The sequence below is a fragment of the Phalaenopsis equestris genome, unplaced genomic scaffold, assembly GCF_001263595.1.
Source record: "Phalaenopsis equestris unplaced genomic scaffold, ASM126359v1 Scaffold000002, whole genome shotgun sequence".
NCBI classification, from domain to species: Eukaryota; Viridiplantae; Streptophyta; class Magnoliopsida; order Asparagales; family Orchidaceae; genus Phalaenopsis; species Phalaenopsis equestris.
The window spans coordinates 52,007,711-52,021,030 of NW_018164444.1; the positions used below are offsets into that span (position 1 = coordinate 52,007,711).

General features: G+C 34.5%; 1 protein-coding gene across 1 annotated transcript; it reads left to right on the top strand.

The window, feature by feature from the left end:
* The first annotated feature begins 549 nt into the window (after window positions 1-549).
* On the top strand, window positions 550-1,544 carry LOC110039476 (protein SODIUM POTASSIUM ROOT DEFECTIVE 2-like). Its single transcript, XM_020744547.1, has 3 exons — window positions 550-781; window positions 966-1,041; window positions 1,262-1,544. Exons 1-3 carry the CDS (start codon window positions 581-583, stop codon window positions 1,384-1,386), a joined length of 402 nt encoding a protein of 133 aa, XP_020600206.1. The 5' UTR covers window positions 550-580; the 3' UTR covers window positions 1,387-1,544.
* The last annotated feature ends 11,776 nt before the right edge of the window (window positions 1,545-13,320 follow it).

Sequence of the window (13,320 nt, forward strand, 5' to 3'; positions counted from 1 at the left end):
GTAAAACATAGATTAACATTTATTTGACCTTGTCAATGCAATTAGGGTAAATAAATACAGACCTTCTCAATGGATCATTTTCTAATCAACATATAACCACTTCATTCCTAATAGAAATATCGTCACCTTATTACTCTCTTTTCAAATTCTCTTTGATCTTGTGCTCATTTTTTCTTTTTACCTTTTGTTTAAGTGGTGTGTGTCCAATGACAATTTAGGATACAATAATAATCTTATTATGTAAAGAACTCCATCCATGATATTTCAATATTGAATAATCCATATTAGACATCTCCATTCCTAATGTTAATGGATGACATCTATTATATTATTTTATAGATTTCAACTATAAGTAATTATTATGGACTATTTTAGATTATTATCCATAGCTAATTATCTTATATATTGTGGTTAAAAAAATAATAATAGAATAAATATAATAACAAAAATTATATCCAATAATAATATCAATACATGCTAAAACTTATCTTTAATTATTTAATGCAACAAAGAACAAATTACAATAACTTTGTTTTAGTTTGAGGGAGAACTAATTAAGGTGAAAGAGGTGCGAGGAAATATGGGATGGCTGCGACTTGTCAAAGCCTTTGATTGTTTCTCTCTCTCATTCCCTTCCAATTCTTGCCTCTGTGTGAGCTCTGTTGAACCAGAGGATGAACATGAGAGAGCAACTTTGATTCAGAAAAGAGTGGATGGTTTGTTGAAGCTGGAAAATCATGTTCAGAAGAACAAAACTTTGGCTTTTCATCTTGAGCCCAAGGTGATCCTCTTTTCTTCATTGTTTTTCCTTTTTTTTTCCTTATATTTGATTCTTCTTTTCATGGTTTAATTCAATAATACTTCTGCAATTCATTATAATTTGAACAATAATTATAGTTGTAAAAGATTTGTGTCATTAACTTTTTTAACAACACTGAACTCTTCTTGCTCATCTTGGTTTTCAGACTGTAGCCTTAAGAGTTTCCATGCACTGTAATGGCTGTGCAAGGAAAGTTGAGAAGCATATAAAAAAGATTGAAGGTATGTGATTCAAACTACTCTTTTAACTGCGCTAAATATTTTCCCCTTTGATTTCTGAAGTAGATGTATTAATATTGTGATTTAATGAGCACATCAGATCATTTCATGAGTAATGCAATCATAGGAAGTGAAAGAAATTTGTATAATCTGCATTCATTTATAGAAATGTGACCACTTATTTAACACAAAGTATATCAAATTCATTATTCTGCATCCTTAGGCGTGTACTCTATAGTGATGAACTTGGAGAGCAAGAAGGTAGTGGTGACTGGGGACATTACTCCATTTCAGCTTCTGGAGAGTGTCTCCAAGGTTAAGTTTGCTGAGCTTTGGGTGGAGCCTTAATTACTGCATATATTTTCTTCTTCAATCTTCTTTCCCCTTTTGTTTTCTATGGGGATATTACAATGGATGTATATTTATTTCAGTTTCCAATGCATTGGTTAGAGCTTGAAAAAGGATGTATCCAATATAAAGGAATTTTTGGACTATAGTTAATTTGTTTGAACTTCAGCTACATTGAATTTATGCTTTGACGTTCAACATTTCAAGGATAAAAAAGAGATGGAAAGATTGTTTGTGAGAAAGAATATGTCATGTGTGCAATCAAAATTAGAATTGGTTTAAAGGAGTTTTGCCGTTCGACGAAGCTCTTTTAAAAGTTACGTGGTGGAACAAGCCTCGTCGTCTCTAGTCTGAAACGACAAAAGTTCATGGTTCTTGTGATACAACTGGTCCGTCGCCAAACGTAAACTTTTCAGCGGCGGCGGCGTTATGAAAGTCCACCGGATTCTCAAATGAAGGCCTTACTTTTGTATTATTGAGAAGTATGAAAAGTTTTGGGCTACATTAAGACATTTTTTTGGGAATAATTACATACAGATATTTACAAATTAATCACTCAGCAGATTCTTTTTAAATACCGAAGCTATATATTCATGCATGCCACGATCAAACAAACTATTGAGAATTTGATAAAAAATGAAAAATATAGGTTGGGGTATTGCCATGAGTTTTGATGTTAGCGCGAGAATTTGAAAAATGGAGAAAGAGGGTGGTTGATTTGTAAATAACAAGTTCTGTGTGGTCTATTTATAACTGCCCCATTTTTTTTGAAATTTGAGATGAGTGAAATAATACTCTTCATAAAATAAATATAAATAAGAAAAGTACCAGAAAATATAATGAGTTTTGTTTGGCCTACCACTTAGGTTTTGTCTCTACCACGTGATTTTGTGAACTGGCCAGGTCCACTACATTGTAGGGATTAAGCAAAGCAAGATAGCTGCTGAATTGTTAGCTCCACCTAACGTCCTTAACTTATAAAAAATGTATTTTGGCTTACAAAGTTCTGAAACCAGACTAAAGCATAGTTTTAGATTATTCTATTTTTTTCTTTTCTTGGTAGTTCATAGATCTACTATTTATAATCTACAACACTGCAATAAAATTGGCAACAGTTGAAATTTCATATTGGAAACGGTTGAACTCAAGTTACCAATGACAATTTTAAGGTTTCTTGCCAGCCAAATTGGTTAGCACATACATGAACTTGTGAGACAACATCAGTAAAGCAAAGTAATAATAATTTATAATAAAATTTTAGTTTTGATATATTTCAAACATTACGTGTCCAAATGTTCAACTGTCATCTATAGATTTTAATCATGACAAACAGAGCATCTTGACAAAACGAACCTAATGTCATGAGTGTGATACATTTTGAATTAGATAGACCCAAATCGAACAATTGAAGTGTTGTCGAACGCTTTAATGCATCAATTGGAAGGTCAAACGATCTCAAAATTTGATACGCTTATTTTCAAATTGTGTGTCTTGCTGATAGGAATCCAACAAGCCAAAAATTATTCAATTATGATGTCATTAAGGTATTTACATATTAAAAAAATACATTTGATCAAAGAATTCAATGTCAATCTTTCGGTGGAAATTTTTTTTTTTTTTTTGTAAAATTTACCAAATTCATCTAAATGCCAATCTCAAAAAATGGTAAGTTAGCCCTTATTTTTCTCTTGAAATGGGAGGAGAAGAAAATAGTGAGCTAAATATTAAAGCTTAACTCTTAAAATCTTAATTGTTGTTGCTGGTCTCCCGAGATCAGAGCAAGCTACCATAGTTTATCACTAACCACCAGAGGTCATCTTCGATCACAAGCCATCGTCGACCACCACCAATTATGGCTTTAATCACCCTACTATGCCTATTATAGACTCCTACACTCTAAATTATGTAGCAATCTACAACTTTCATAGCCTCCAACTATAACTTTGGTAGGTCTACTACGACTGTCATAGACATCAACTACAAATTTTTAAAATTAGAGTTGTCATAAACATCAACTACTAAAAAAATGAAAAGATAGAAAATGTGCTCGATAGAGATGGTCCTGCAAATGTTTGAATATAACTTATTATATAAATATGTCGATGAGTGAGTTTGATCAATTAAATTTAGTAAATAACAACTATTTATTAAAATTAAAATGACAATGAACTGGGGCATGCAATATGAACTATACAAAGGGACAATTTACTTTATGTATGACGGTTTCAGCGAGTATCTAATGCTTATGATCATGAAAAGAAGTGACTTGAACACATGTATTTTTATGTAGATATTTATAAGTTACCACCTCATTTGTTTATACAAATAGGGTTTAACAATTTTTTTACACCATTTGATAATATACAACTGTAGCAAGTGTACACACACACATATATATATATATTGGGGAAGGAGCATTATGCAGCTCCACATATATTAATCTTAAAAACGAGTTACAAAGGCGGTGTGGAGGTGGATCCCCACACCAAAAAAATAAAAAGTTACAATACTTATACAAAGGGGGTTCCACCTCCAACAGTACAACTGTACACCAAAAAAATGATCTCCAAAAGCATACAAGTATACCCAAAAGACAAAAAGGAGGACACCAAAAAGTATACCGAGTATCTATAACTGTAGAGGAAACATTAACTGTTGAAGAAAAAGGAGCAAAAGAAGACAAAGTATGCAGCCACCAGGATGTTGTACAAGAAATCTCCAATGAAAGCTCAGCTATAACCATGCGGCTTCCAAATCAACTTCATCAAACTTCAATCCACAAAAATATCATAAAATGGATTCAGGGAGCTCCAGCAACATTTGGCCAAAATAGGATGAAAATTATGCATTAGAAGCTTGCAGCCAATGCTAAGAAGCCATAATGAAATGCATAATAGGAGATTTGTAAATAAAAATATAGTTGTATCCCATCAGAAAGTAGTGCAGTATATGAGAAGGCAACATTCCAGCAGATATCGAAAGCTAATAAGTGATTTATAAAGAGCTCCTCAAGCCATCCAATACCGTGAAACAAAAAAAATTCCCATCGAAGAAGGTGCTAGCATAACAACAATTACCGAGGAAACAAAGCAGAGCAGCAAGTGTGCACGACAAATCATGGGAAAGCCCCAAAATAAAATAGGGGAGCTGCTCAAAATAAGCATGCCATCCATCACAAATTGTACCACTAGCGCCATAAATCTTTGAGTAATACATTCTCAGTTAAGTAAATAAATTTTAAAGTAAAGGGGAAATAATAAGCTGATCCCAAATTTTTTGTATGTAAGGATTTATGAAGTTGACATCGCCACAACACCAACAACTTGATCGTTATATGAAAAGTAAGTTGTGTAAAAAATATATATAAATTATTAGCAATGAATAATGAGATTCTACGCAAGTATACGTATCATTATCAAGTAATAATGGACTTCTAATTTAAGCCCTAAATATCGATCCCACGTGGAAGCTGTAAGTTAGCAATGATAAATTTTAATAGAAAATCTATAGAAAATCATACAAAATCACTTTAACTAATTTCGAATGTTGAGATTTTAACCAAACTAAATTACTTAACTATTAGCAAAAACGGAAATGCAACTTTTAAATATTAAATACTAATATAAGAACTATGTTTAGGAAATGAAGATTTCTTATGTGAAAAAGCATCATTCCCACTACAATGAAATTCTAGTGAAATGAGATGAGATAAATGTTTTTAATATGTATTGTGCAAAATATGAACAATTTTAATTCTCTACCCTGATACAACACATAGAAAATCATTGGCTAATCTTAGGTTTAGTCCCTAAATTCGTGGCTAGGCTAAGAGGATACTGACTCCCACTCCAGAGCTCCCACTTCCCTTCACCTGAAGGCTAACTTCCGCTTTAGTTTTTAAAAACTAAGACCAAATTGACGATTTTAGTCTGTTACCCTAAAAATTCTCGAATTTTACACCCAATAAAGAATATTTTCCTATTTATTTGCACTTAATTTCATGAACAAATTTCTTCTTCATGAAATCAAATATGATCTTCACTCTGTTGTAGAGAGAACGCATACTCCATTTCCTGGATCCTACTTTCACAGCATATTTTAACAATTCAATTGGTCAGATCAAAATGTAAATTAAGTTCGAAGTTGAAAATTCATCACAATTTCTTTTATATTTTAGTATTGGCAAATCATATTATCTCTTCATTTCACTATATCTCAGTGTAGGGGGAAAGATAGAGAGAACTACTCAGACTTCATTAGAAAAATAACTGTAAAACACAAATTTCATATATAAAATAAAGTTCATACAACACTAAATAAACAAGCAAACTTATCTGGAACTCTTTCTCAAAGAAAATCCTTTGCAGCCTTTCCATAGAAACGCGGGAAGAAGAATTCTCTCACTTTTCTCCTTCTCCAACACTTTTACGGAAAGTTTCACACTAAATCTCACCACAAAAACTCTAAACTATGAAAGCAAAATCACTAATTGACTCCAATAAGATAGTGAAATGGAATGATGTAAAGCAAAAAATGAACTTAGAGGAGTGAAAAACGTAGAGGAACAAATTTTTTTGATGAAATTTGGCCCCAAATAGAGCCCAAGGTCGGTTCTCCAAGAGGTGCCTCCAAAAAATCTATAAAAAGTCATCCAAATGCATCCAACCTTCTAGAAATGGGGTTTGCACCGCCTTTGGCGCCGTCGACGTTGGTCTGGCACCGTTGGCGCTGAGTAAAATTCTCCAGCGTTAAATTGTTCTACGTCATCGACGATGCCGACGCTGAGCTGTTCTTCAAAAACTTAATTTTGACTCTAAATTTCATTCTTTTTGCTTTCTTTTTCCTTTAAGCACTAAAAATCAACATTCTGCAAGAAAACATTAAAATATCTTCCATTAAAGTGCAATATCACCAAAAATGAGTAAAAAATATGGGTCTAAAAATGCATATATTTTTTGTGTATCACAAGCCACCAATATTGTAAATATAGTAACAAATCGGGGACTAGAATAGTATGATAGTATTAGAAGTAATCCATAACATGAACCTCACCGAGCCCTTAGCCACGATCATAGGGGGTATCAAAATTATCCTCAACAACCAAGTTATGCAATGTAGGGGGTGGCACCCTACCCAAAAGTATATTATTAATTTCAGCACCAACATTAGTTAGCCAATTGGCTGGCCTATTACCCTCTCTATGTATGAAACTCCAAGGAATGAGCAAATGAGAGGAGATAAGTTTAATTCACTTAATATAATAGAGAATGTCTCATAATGCTTCTGTACACCCATTTAGAATTTCAATAAGTATGATAAAATCAGTCTTAATAAGTAGAAGGTGCCAATGAAATGAGAGAGCAAAAAACAGAGCCATCAAAACAACTCCAGCGTCGGATTCTAGAGGACTATCCGTAAAACATGGGGAGGAGAAAAACATAATACAATTACCATCATAATTCCTTGCAATACCCCAAATCCAACATTAATTAATTTATAACTCTCATGAGTGTTGATTTTTACCCAACCAGTAGGAGGAGGCCACCATCTCACCATGAGCGGAAGTTGCAGTGTCCTCCCTCCAACATTTGTGGGTACCCCAAAGATTCAAAATATGATATGCTTGAAAAGAATGTGAGTTTCGTTGCCCCCAAAGTAAAAATTATGTTAATATATGCAATGACATTTGCAAAAACATTAGTACTGGTAATATATTTACTAGAATGCTTGATATCGATACGAGCTATCCATATAAAACAACAAACAATGTAAGAATAAATTTGCAAAATGTTTTTGTGCCACCAATCAGGATTGTATAACTCACACATGCCAATTAAATCCCGTGCAGGTGTCAAAGTGGTTCCAAACCAGTGACCACCCTTCCTCCAAACCAGTGACCACCCTTCCTCTAAACCAGTGACCCTCAGATTTAGTTAGATGCTCTGTCAATATGTTGGATCTTGATCTGGCTGTCGGTAGCTACTACTCGCGTAGCTCACTTAGTTAAAAAAAATTGTTAGGAAGTAAGTTATAGCTTGCTTCTTTATTGTATACCAAGGCTCGTAGGAGATCCAAACTCATTGAGTTTCACAATCCACTACTTTAGAAGCTGATCAAAACGTTTCAATCAAGTGAGGATAGACTTTAGTGGATGGTGAGTGATTACACTAACTGGGTATATTTGAAAATGCGGGTGAAGCTTGTGAGCAGAAGCAACTAGAGCTAATGTTATTTTTTTCCATAATAAGTTACCTAAACTCGGCTCTTACGAGGACCCAACTAATGTAGTAAATTAAGAACTTCTTCTCTATCTCTTGGAATAAAATCGAGTTGGTGCCTTCAAGTCCAACTCCCAAGCATGGAGAAATTTCTTGAATCAACTTTGAGCTTTAAAGGAGAGGTGGTGATGCTAAGAAATCTTACAGCTTTCTAAATGCTTATGTGTATTCTTTTGACTAAACAACTTTGCTCATCTTAGTGAAAATGGGTGCCTTTGTCACACAATTTGGAGATGAACAAGCTTAAGCATGGGATCAACCGACCAGTATTTGCAATTCTTTAGTGTTTTGATAAGATGGCATATTGATAAGTGCCGCACCTTTAGATTGGCTTTTATCCTCTCTAGGGTTAAGAGTTTACCCAAAAAAATTATCATTTGATGCTTCCAAAGTGCACTTGAGTGGGTTGAGCCTCATGTAAAATTTATAAGAGTTTTGAAGATTTCTTTAGCATTTTGTACATGTTGCTTGAGTGTTTTAACGTCATCCACAAACACCTCAATATTTTTTTTTCCTTTTTTGCTTAAAAAATATTACTTTGATCAGTTGCCAATATGTAGCTCCAGTATTTCTCAATCTAAAAGGCATTACATTGTATCAATACACACCATCGCTGGTGATAAACGTAGTTTTATCAGCATCGATTGGGTGTATCTTTATCTGATGGTAGCCAGAGGATGCATCGAGGAAACTCACTACTTAGTGGTCAACCACTGCATCAACAAGCACATGAATGTGAGGTAGGGGTAGTTGTTCTCTGGATAGGTTTTGTTTAGATTGGTGAAGTCCACACATATCCTCCACTTATTATTCAATTTCTGTACCATGACCAAATTGGATAACCATGTTGAATATTGGACTTCTCATATGAAACCAACCACTAGTAGTTTATGAACTTCCTCTCAAATTGGCTCAATTAGAGTGCTAGCTGAGGACCTCATTTTCTGCTTCATTGGTCAAGCCATTGGATTGATGTTCAAGTGGTGGCAAGGAATGTTGATATGTATCTCAGATACGTTGACCAAAAACCAAGCAAAAACATTTGGGTAGTTCTACTGGATTCGGATCAACATATTAATCATCCCTACAACAAAAGCTTTGATTATTAAAAAAATTTCAGGCTTACCTTCAATTTTCGGAATTTGATGAGTGATCTTAATGGGCTTGAGAACCCCCCACCTCTTGTGCACAAATTTCCAAGCTCAAGGTTTAATGCTGAAAACTTCTGACTGGCCGATGGTAGTTGGTGCAAGATTGCTCCAAATTGCCTCATGTAGTGATCATTTACCTCGTTGCCACACGTAAGTCGAGTTGACAACCTTAAAAGAGTTGACGAAGGGGTGGTCAAAGATGGAATTATAAGGGGGTGGCGACAACCACGAGGAATTCCTTAATGTTTGTAAATTATTTATCATTTCCCCCCAAGTAATTGACTAGGTGATAGTCCCCAATCTTCCTTCCAGTTGATGAAAAACAATAGAGTAGACCTACTGTTGCAGTCAGCTGGTCATTTCCAAGATCCATCTTATCAAACACTGATTTGAACAGAATGTTCGGTGAGCACCAGTGTCTATATGAATGCTACCAATCGTGTAGTTGCTAATATGATGACATCATTATTGTAAGGGTTTCCCTTAATAGGTGGATCCTTGTTGGTGAAGGTGTTGTGGGGATTTTAACTATATCTGAGAGAGATTTTGGCTATGCATAATTCTTTCAACCAAAGCCTTTTCAGACTAGATCAATAGGATGAGTCTTCTCCTCCTTCAAAGATAATCAAAACTATGCTAAAAATATGGATGATGATATGGATGACATGGGCTAGGACTGGCTCATCCAAATTTCTTCTACCAGAGCTTTACCTTTCTTCGTAGTCATTACTCCAAGAGCTACAAACTCCTTTAGCTTCCAACTTTGATCAACTCCTCGACAAGGCTTCGTATTTGTTGTCACCATGTCATGGTTGTGATCTCGATGATAAACATAATATTTTTTTGGGTATAAGAGGTAAGCTACAAGTTTCATTAGTCACTCTCTCTTAAAGTACTCTTTATTTTGGATAGCCTCCACTATCTCAGCCTTCGAGACTCTCAACAAAGTCATTTTTTTGGCAATTCAGCCGATGGTCGGTATATTGAGCTTGAACGGCTCGAATATAAGTTCTGTAGATTACCTTATGCTTTTAGGTCAATTGATTGTCTTCATATCATAAATGGGCAGATGGACATGGTTCATCTTATCGTCTCCACCTATCACCTTGCAGAGCCCTCTTTTGTGGGTGACAAGAGAAATATTTTGCTATGGAAAAAGCAGGGGTGGAATTATATATTCCTCAGCTAATATTTGGTTATTGTCCACCTCCAATAACTCGGCTAGTGTCTTCAGTCACTACTGACCTAAAGTATACCAAAAAGGTCTTTCTTTCAACCAATAAGCTAGGTGACATTAGTTACTGTGTGCTCCAGATCATGTACTTCCAACATCTTATTTTAAAAGCAAGTGATGAACGAGCAAAGACCCATTATTCCCTTTCCTGATCTATAAGATGACCCTTGAATTCTTCTATTGCTTATGGGCATTGACATACTGTGCCACAAATATTTGCTTGAATTTAGCGAATGACATAATCACTCCTTGGGGCAAAATGCTCAACCACATGAGGTCCAACAACATCGTGAAGAAAAGACGACAGTTCAATGCATTAGTGATCCTCAATAGACATATAGTCGACTTGAATGATGTTATGTGGTCAGTTAGATTGGTCCTTCCCTTATAGGTCTCCAATGCTGAGATTTGAACCTCTATGGGGGTTAGCTTGAGAGATTTACGGATAAAATGTATTCTCTAAAAGTTCAGGTTTTTCAGAACACCCAAAATGATGCCCATCGATTGGTGTTGATCTAGCATTATCAAGGTACTGAGAGTCTCCTTTTCTTTCCAGGGTTAAGGGAGCTCTTCGACTGTTGGGCACAAACCCTTTCTCTCGGGGATGCTGACCTCTTCCCTGAACCAGTGTCTCCCTAGACGAAATCTTGGATTTGATCCTTCAGCTTCTGGATCTTCTGCTTCATGAGTCTTTTGTGCACTCCATATTATTAGTGACTCTATTATGAGTTTCTTTCCCATGCGCTATGTTTCTCTTATTGTTTGTGGATGATCCACACCCACCGCACCTTTTATGATGTTGGATCTTGATTTGTTCATGAATCATACCCCAATGAATATAGCGTAAAAAATGAGTGTGTGTGTGTGTGTGTGAGAGAGAGAGAGAGAGAGGTAAACATTAATGGAGAGTAAAACATATTATTTATCCTCCTTATCTCATAAAATTATCTCCTTATCTCATAAGATGATCTCCTTATTTATATGGGAGAGTCAATATTGTGAAATTATATTTTTTGTCCATACTTTAATGGGGGTTATATGGGATATTCTAGGTATTTTACAAATATTAGCCTATTGCTTGACTGCACTATGTCTCAGTTGGCTGAGCTTATTTGGCCTTGTCTCAGTGAGGCGGATCTGGGCATTATGGCTGAACCAACGTTATTGGCCGGATCTGGCTTGGTTGACTTCGGGTCGGCATGACTGAATTTATATGCTAGACTTTGTCGAACGGTTGATCTAATCTAACTATCGACCTTCGATCCCTCGATAAGTTCCAGTCAGTAGAACGAGACTCGACTATTTAGACAAAGGATGAATCAACATATCGTGATTGTTAGCTCGTTCCTGGAAAGGAAAACCTGTGGGATGACTAAGATTCTGAAGTATTTTTAATTCTTGTTCCGTGATAAAGAGCCTCAGCGGCATCCATGAGACAACTGATGATATTAAGGAACTAGGTCTTTCCTCGGGTCAAATTTACTGGAGGTAGGTAGCTGCCTTTAATCGGTTTTCTTGTCATACTTAACTTGGATGTCTATTTGTCTTGATTTTTTCCAATTGATTAGGAATCAAATTGATTGAGCGTCTTTTCTGGTGGCTCGGCTCGGACGGCTACATCTTATTATATTTTGTCTCATTATCTTCTTTTTGAACTGTTTCGTAACACATTATATATATATACATACATACATACATACATACATACATACATACATACATACATACATACATACATACATACATACATACATACATACATACATACATACATACATACATACATACATACATACATACATACATACATACGTACATACATACATACATACATACATACATACATACATACATACATACATACATACATACATACATACATACATACATACATACATACATACATACATACATACATACATACATACATACATACATACATACATACATACATACATACATACATACATACATACATACATACATACATACATACATACATACATACATACATACATACATATATATATATATATATATAGGTAAGAGGGTGAATTGTTTAGGTTATATTATATTAATTAGGTCACATCCGAGCAATGATTCGAGTAGAACTGTGGTGTCCGTTATCGTGCTGTTGGCCGGCGACCGGCGAGCAAGTCACGTCTCAATTTTGGAAGCACGTAATTAGATGCTTCAAGAAAAGAAATAAGTAGTGGCCGGAAGTCTTTGCCCGCCGGCGAAATCCTGACAAGTGCAACAAATTTTAGAGGAATTTACATAAATGCCACTCAATTCTATCTAATTCCTATTTTTTTTTTATATTTCAACCACCCAAATCACCTCACATCAAAATGCCACTATTTCAAAGCAATGAAGCTCTAGCCTATATATATTAAAGCTTAGGTGTTAGATATGTAAATACATAAGAAATGAATGGTATATATGTAAATCTTCCTAAATTGGAAAATTTACATTTCTAACACCCAATTCTTAGATATTTACATATTCACATCTAGCCTTTTATATTTACATACAATTTGGGTGAGTTTAATAGGTTAATATTTCTCAAATTTTGAGATGATGACAAAATTCATGCAATTTTGCAGTATATTAAATTACCCAATGAAATAAGGAAATATGTGATCATGACACAGTGAACTAAATTTGATAATAATGGACATAGCAAAATTACTCTGCAATGGTCTTAATATATTAGGATAAATAAAGGTGATTTTAATACACAAATAAACACAAAAATAAGGAAGACATTTATTTATAAACATATGAAGAAAAAAAAATTAAGATAATTATATCTAATTAATAAACAAATGTCAAATGAAAATTGACAATAACTAATGATAAGAAAGTGACGAGGATAGAGAATGTCAAGCAACATTTTGCTCGAGGGTAGGGGTGTAAACTAGCCGAACACGAGCCGTGTTATATTTCGAGCTCAAAAAGTGTGTTCGTGTTCGGCTCGTTTGCTTAACGAGCCGAACATGAGCTGTTCACGAACAAAGAATTTGTTTTGACAACCCTAATCATGTAGCCGTCAGATGTTAAGGGTTGGTGTAAGATTTAAAAATTATTGTTTATATTTAAACACCATTTGAATCTAATTTAATAATTTTTATTCTACCTTTTTAATTAATACTTTTAATTGATTATAAATTTTTGTAACCTTGTAGTCAATTAAATTTTTAAAAAATATTACTCATATATATATATATAAAATTAATGAGTAGTATTTTGAGCCTAAACGAGCCAAATA

Excerpts from the sequence above, each read along its gene's own strand:
- LOC110039476 (XM_020744547.1), top strand. The coding sequence starts at position 581 with ATGGGATGGCTGCGACTTGTCAAAGCCTTTGATTGTTTCTCTCTCTCA. Across the intron at positions 782-965 it reads CTTTTCATCTTGAGCCCAAG|ACTGTAGCCTTAAGAGTTTC; the intron begins GTGATCCTCTTT and ends CTTGGTTTTCAG. Across the intron at positions 1,042-1,261 it reads GCATATAAAAAAGATTGAAG|GCGTGTACTCTATAGTGATG; the intron begins GTATGTGATTCA and ends CTGCATCCTTAG.